We start from the raw sequence: 6,611 nt of genomic DNA, 5'->3' as shown, positions 1-6,611 counted from the left end.
GCTGATGTGCTCAGAAATATATTTATTTACTAATATATTTATCCATGTACCGGTCTGTTGCCTGTGTTTGTTTACGCTGCGCTGGCGGAGGAGCCCGGCCCGGCCGCGACAACGCGACAGAGCCCCAGAGCCCGGCCCGCTCGGGCCCAGAACCGGTCCCGTTCCCATTCCCGGGCGGATCCAGAACCAGAACCGTTCCCGGGCGGATCCAGAACCAGAACCGGTCCCGTTCCCGGGCGGATCCAGATCCCTTCCCCTTCCCGTTCCCGTTCCCCTTCCCTTTCCCCTTCCCGTTCCCCTTCCCGTTCTCATTCCCGTTCCCGGGCGGATCCAGATCCCTTCCCCTTCCCTTTCCCGTTCCCTTTCCCGTTCCCGTTCCCGTTCCCGTTCCCGTTCCCGTTCCCGCGGCGCAGGCGCAGAGCGGGCCCGGGGCAGCGATGGCCGCGATCTCGCTGGAGACCGTCCCCAAGGACCTGCGGCACCTGCGCGCCTGCCTGCTCTGCTCCCTCGTCAAGGTGGGACCGGGAGGTGCTCAGGGACAGGGGCTGGAACAGGGATTTCTCCGCGCCGGCCCCGGACTTTTCCCCGCCCGGCTTAAGCCTTGCAGTCCCTACCGGGCCGTTCTCCCCGGCCCCGGCACTCCCTGTCCCGGCCTCCGCGCTCCGGCCCCGGCCGTTCTCTGCGCCAGCTCCTCTGCCTCTTGGCCCCGGCCCGAGCCTTTCTGCCCTTCTCGGCCCTTTCCCCGTCCGTTTTGGCCCTCCTTGTCCCTCCCATCCCGGCCCGCCCTCCCCGCCCGGGCCTTTCTCCCTCCGCAGCCTCCCGCAGCCTCCGGGCGCTCCCTGGCCCTGAGCCCTTCCCGGGCTCCCTCCCTTTCCCGCGGCTCCCGGCTGCTCCTGGTCCCTGACACCCGTGTCCCCTTAGACCATCGACCAGTTTGAGTATGATGGCTGTGACAACTGCGAGACTTATCTGCAGATGAAGGGTAACCGCGAGATGGTCTATGACTGCACCAGCTCCTCTTTCGATGGGTGAGTGAGGCTGGGCCCGGCTCTGGTCCCTCTGGAGCCAAGGGACACCGAAGTGGCACTGTGGGGTCACCCAGCAATGAGATGTCCCCTCACTGCCATCCCTCCCGCAGGATCATTGCCATGATGAGCCCTGAGGACAGCTGGGTCTCCAAGTGGCAGCGGATCAGTGAGTAATTTGGGAGCTGGAGATTCCCTCTCTAGAAACCCTTCTCGGGGGCAGTGAGAGCTGCTGGTTGGGCTGTGGCCCCTCAGTGAGGGGACATCTGCACAGGTTGAGGATTCCCACCTGGCTGCTCCACGTGGGGTAACTCAGGGTTTTCTTTCCTGCAGGTACCTTCAAGCCAGGTGTCTATGCAGTGTCTGTGACCGGCCGCCTGCCACAAGGTACCTGAGTGATGGAGTCAGGGTTTGGGGCTCTGTGAACACTCAGGGAACGTGACACGTGGGTGATGGGACCAGCAAAGGTGACTGAGAGGAGGTGCTGGACTGGAGAGGGAGTTTCAGGGTTCAGCACTGTACCTGCCAAAAGTTTATATTGTAAACTGCCGACTAAAGCCTGGCTGTCAGAGAGATAAACTGGGATTAATGAGTGATTTGGAAAGCGAGCACATCTCAAACCATTCAGCTCCAGGAAAACAGGGAGTTTTGTTCATACAAAAGGGTTTTGTGGGATGGGGTGCTGTTGTGGCAATCCCAATGAGCACACCCCCCTCCTGCACTAAGGGCTCATGCCACATGTGTTTACAAATGGAGTGGAAGGCGCAGAGGATTTTCTTTATCTCTGTAATGCAGAAAAGGCATCATCCATCCAGCTGAGTTCCTGCCCAGTATGTAGCCCCAGAGTAGTCACCTAACCCAGGAGTGAATCCCAAACTCCTCAGGTGAAAGCTGTGCCTGTGTCTGGAATCTGAGGTTCCTTATTTCTGACTGAGCTCTGCATTGGGAAGAAGTTGGAAACATCACGAGGCCAGAAGCTGAGGCCTTCTGACACAGCCAGGCACATCTGAAATACCCACGGTTAGGGTTTAAATGCAATATCAGGGAAAGGTTCTTCTCACGGATGATGGTGGGGTACTGTACAGGCTCCCCAGGGGATGGCCATAGCCCTAAGGCTGGCAGAGCTCCAGGAGTGTTTGCACAACATTCCCAGGGATGCACAGGGTGGGATTGTTGGAGTGTCTTGTGCAGGGCCAGGACCATGGACTGCCATGTCCCTTCCAACTCAGGATGTTCCATGATTCTTTAAAGGAAGATGATTGTCCAGTTGTATGTGACAGAACCACCAGATGTTCCCAGGGATCCTCATTCCAGGAGAAGACTGAAATATGTTTGTGTCCTTGCTGCAGGGATTGTCCGAGAGCTGAAGAGCCGTGGCGTGGCCTACAAGTCTCGGGACACAGCCATAAAAACATGAAGGGCCCTTGTGCTGCCCGGAGATCCCAGTGCTGCATGGAACAGGCAGTGGGCACTGCTCCAAAACCTGTCAGCTGAGTCTGCTGCCTCAGCTCCCCTCGCTCGGTACCTCTGGACTGCGCCACACGACAGACCACAGACATTACCTGAGCCTTGACACGGGGGGAGGGTGTGAGTAGGGCTGGGAAGGGGTGTTCAGTCCTGATGCCCAAGCTTTTTGCAGTTGGTGTGGGAAAGAGGGGATTTGGGAAATAACTGAGTAAACAGTTCAATAAAACACTGCCTGGTCAGGGCTGGGTCCAGCCTTCACTCTGTCACTGGTTTCACCACTGTAGGGTGGTGAGGTTGGGGGGTCACACTCGCCCCCCTGCCTGTGCCACACCGTTCAAAACCTGCAATTGTCACTGCTTGTGCCATGGGCCACATTCCTGCCTCAAGAGGGAGATCCTGCCCTGGCTGTGCTGGGTTTCCTTCCCTGTGGGAAACCTGCAGCTCCCAGCTGGATGGAGCAGGTACGATGATGGCCAACAGAGGTCACGGAGCCCTGGGCCTGCAGGTCCTGTACAAGGGATGCAGTAGCAGGATGGAGCTTCCAGGACCATCCACTGGCTGTTGCTGGGCTCCAGGGCAGGCTGAGCAGGACAAGCCCGTTGCTGGTGTGGCTTGGAGGCAGCGCCAGGCCTTGTACATGAGAGGGGTGGACAAGCAGCGGTGGAAACACCTACCCAACCTTCTATTCTGGGGATCTGACTGTTACAAGTGTCAGTTTAGTGTCTGTAACACTTGAACTCCTGAGGGATTTGGCCTCTTAGCTTGGGTTGTTTTGTTTCAGTTCAGCAGCAGCCACCTATGATGAAGGGCTGAGTCCTTGATCAGTAGTTGTACTCTGAGCTCCAGAAAACGTTTCCAGGTGCAGATCACCTTTTGTGGGAAGAGCTGGGAGCACATCAGCCCCTGATCTGGGGGTTGGGCCCTCCTGCTGGGTAGACAGAGCAGCAGGTTCGGTTCTGCTGTCAAAAGGGGGAGTTGACCTCGACTTTCACACAGTCCTGGTGAAATCAAAGCCCTTGAGCTGCCTGGTGAATCATCCTTCAGGCTTGCTGGGTTGCAGTCTGGGCAGGAGATGCACCTTGGGAATTCCCAGTAGGTCCAGCCTGTGGGACAGAGGTGTGACTGTCCCGGCAGCCCAGGGCCTGCCTCTGCAGCATCCTCACATTTAGGCATTCTGGACATGGACCTCTGGACTCTGGAGGACAATTTTGGTCCTGCTGTGCCATGAGGGGCACAGGGTGACCTGGGATCCCCCCAGATGCATTCATCCCCTGTGGAATGGTCTGGAAAAGCTGCAGCCAGGGCTGTCTGGGCAGCCCAACATGTTCAGGAAGGGAACAAGGAGGATGAAATGGGTGGCTCATTCTCCAGCTGGCTTGAGATGGGTCTGGGCAGCAAGGGTTTGGCTCCAGCCGGGCTGGGAGGATGTTGGAGGACGGATCACCCCCGTGCCGTGCCCGGTGCGGGGAGCCTCGCACTGGCAGTGCCACGGGGTGGCAGCACGGTCGTGTGCTGGAGCTGGGGAAGTGCTGAGACCGACAGGCACAAGATCATTTCCTGCTGTTTCACAACACCTTTCGATCCAACTGCCTTCCCTTGGCTGCAGGGAATTTCCATGCTAGAGCTGCTCCAAGGCCGGAGCCACATCAGGACCTTGTCCCCTGGCTCATGATGCAGAGGAGGTGACGAGAGGACTCTGCACAGGACCCCGAGCAGGATGGGCTTGTTTGGCTGGGGTTGCTGTGAGGCCGAGCCTCCGTGGTTCTTATCTCCCTTCCTGGGAAGCTGCAGTCACCACTCAGGGCTTGGAACTTTGCTTAGGAAATTGTCCCCAGGGAGCAGTGCGCACTGTCACTGTCCCTCTCGGGGAAACAGGAACCCTGCAGAAGCCCAAGTGTCCCGGGATATGTAAAGACTGGCAGGAGCTGCAGTGCAGATGCAAAGGAGCCATCCCCCTGAGGAAAATGAAGGCGGTGGTCCTTGAAAGCCGCACCTCCTGTGCCCGCAGCGCTTTTCCAAGAACACAGTGCCTCTCACCAAGCTGCTCCCTGAGCCCTTTCCCTGCGAGCTCCCAGGCTGGGCCCGCATCGCACACCGCGCAGCCCCGGCGATGCTCTGCTCCTGCGAGGCTCCCAAAAGCAGCCCTTCAGTGAGACTCCAGCCCCGGAGCTGTCTGGGGTTTGTACCAGCAAGAAAACAAACGGTGCAGAGCTTTATTCGCTGCAAAAAGTAGGGCAGGGAGCTCTCACGTTGAAGAAACTGGAGGAAAAATGTGCGCCAGCAGCCGGAGTGGGAAATCGGGAGAGAAAAGCGTCAGCGGGCTGGGAGCTGAGATGAGTCAGGACAGCTCCTCCCCCTGCACCAAATGACGCTCAAATATTTCAGGCAGGCCCGAAAATGCTGCAGGTTTGGCATGTGAGCAGCCTGGCAGCTCTGGGCGGTGAGGCCAGCGCAGCCCCGGCAGCGGAGCAGGAAACACGAGCCGGTGGATTTTTCTGGGGCTTTTGAGAACCGATACCCCAGCTCTCCCGCGGACCAGAAAAGCGACTTTCCAAACCGCAGAGCCCTCGGTGCCTGTGCAGAGGCAGCTGCCGGGAAATGCCTGTCCCCACCTGCGCGGGGTTCTGCCCACACCCGGCTCACAGCAGCCTCACTTGGGCCACCCGGGCTCCAGGGGAAGGGGGACGTGTGTGAGAGCACACTGGATCCTGCCAGGATCTGTAAATGGCCTGTAAAGGGCACCTGGAAATGGAACATCCACTCCTTGTGAGCTCAGGGCTGTCTGCAAAAAGTCCTAAATTATTGCTTCATGGTGGATACCTCCAAACCCACGGGTCTGTCCACAGAGTTTGTGTCCTGGAGTCTGGTGGGGGGTCCTAACCCTCCTCTAGACTGAGAGCTTTCACCTCCCTGGTCTGCTCCGTCATGGGAAGGGAGATGCCAAGGGTTGGGAGGGGCAGAGTGGAATCTCAGCTCGGCAGTGGAGGTGGCTGGGGGTGCTGAGGACACATTTCCTGAGGGCACATGGCAAAGTGAGAGCACAGCCGAAGTTCAAGAAGGAATTTGAGAATCTGATGGTATCTCCCCATCCCTAGCTCCCCCAGACTGCATCCCAGGTGGCACTTGTCCTTCCCTTCTCCCAGCCAGCTGCATTTCACTCAGGCTGATACTGGTGCTGGGCTGGAAGGGGCTTTTCCCCTCCAAGGGACGGTCCTTCTGTATGGGCAGCTGCAGAAGAACCACGGAGTGCCCAAACAGAGCCCTGGGACTTGTTTTGGGGAAGGACATTGCACCTCTGGTCCCTGGGTGTGTGGTACAGGGCAACACTCTGTGGCTGCAGGATCCGTCCCCTTGGCCAGGTGGGGGCTTTGGAACAGCACAGCTGGACTGGAAAGGTGCTGGACAGGTGCTGGACAGGTGCCATCAGTGCCAGCTTTGGGAAGATGCTTCCTGGCAGGCCAGAGTGCCTGTCTCCCCTCCTCCATGTTTCCTCAGAGATGCTCAGCTATCCCTGCCCCTTGTCCTGGAGGGCCGAGGTCGGGGGCAGCAGGCTCTGTCACCGCAGGGCTCAGTCCTGCACCTCCTGAGCCCATCCTGCCCTGGGAAATCCAGAGCCCAGCCTGGTGGTTCTCGTGCCTCGTCCCGGTACCTCCGCCCTATCCCGGAGCATCCTCCATCCCAAGAAGATGGGGAAACAGGAGTCGCCCGTCAGCAGCAGCAGCAGCAGCTGCCGGGGGGCCCCTCCCGAGCCCCCGGGCTCCGTTCCCGTCCTGCGGGGCCAGGGGCTGCCGGTGCCCGGGGAAGCGAAGGGAGCGAGTGGAGCCGCCATTGGCGCAGCCGGGCCGCGATTTTGTCCATATTTGGGTAAATCCAGCGCCGTGGGCCCCGCGTCACTTCGCTTTTTTGAGGTTTCCCCCGGCGCTCTCATTTGCCTCCCGGCCGCCGCCTCCGAGCCCCGGCAGTTTCTGGTTGAGTCACCGTCAACGGCCCCGCTCCGGGCTCGGGCTGGGGCTGGGAGCGCCCGGGGAGCTCCCCCGAACATCCCGCCCGGGGCCCATCCCCGCCCGCTGGGGAAACGGGGCTCACGCCGGGACCGCAGCGCTCTCCTGGCTGCAGAGG

The 6,611-nt window shown here is 59.6% G+C and overlaps 1 protein-coding gene across 1 annotated transcript; it reads left to right on the top strand.

Moving 5' to 3' along the window:
- The first annotated feature begins 384 nt into the window (after positions 1–384).
- On the top strand, positions 385–2,743 carry SUPT4H1 (SPT4 homolog, DSIF elongation factor subunit). The gene is made up of 5 exons (XM_015646884.3): positions 385–515; positions 922–1,028; positions 1,139–1,194; positions 1,359–1,412; positions 2,375–2,743. The coding sequence occupies exons 1-5, from the start codon at positions 438–440 to the stop codon at positions 2,440–2,442; spliced, it is 363 nt and encodes a 120-aa protein (XP_015502370.1). The 5' UTR covers positions 385–437; the 3' UTR covers positions 2,443–2,743.
- Positions 2,744–6,611: the final 3,868 nt, after the last annotated feature.

Source organism: Parus major, chromosome 19 (genome assembly GCF_001522545.3).
Source record: "Parus major isolate Abel chromosome 19, Parus_major1.1, whole genome shotgun sequence".
NCBI lineage: Eukaryota > Metazoa > Chordata > Aves > Passeriformes > Paridae > Parus > Parus major.
The sequence above is the reverse complement of the archived record's forward strand: the minus strand, read 5'-3'. Positions and strand labels throughout refer to the sequence as shown.

What these genes read in the sequence shown, in the direction of transcription:
- SUPT4H1 (XM_015646884.3), top strand. Translation starts at nt 438, where the DNA reads ATGGCCGCGATCTCGCTGGAGACCGTCCCCAAGGACCTGCGGCACCTG. An exon ending in TGCTCTGCTCCCTCGTCAAG is followed by an intron (nt 516 to 921) that starts GTGGGACCGGGA and finishes GTGTCCCCTTAG; the next exon opens with ACCATCGACCAGTTTGAGTA. An exon ending in GACCGGCCGCCTGCCACAAG is followed by an intron (nt 1,413 to 2,374) that starts GTACCTGAGTGA and finishes TCCTTGCTGCAG; the next exon opens with GGATTGTCCGAGAGCTGAAG.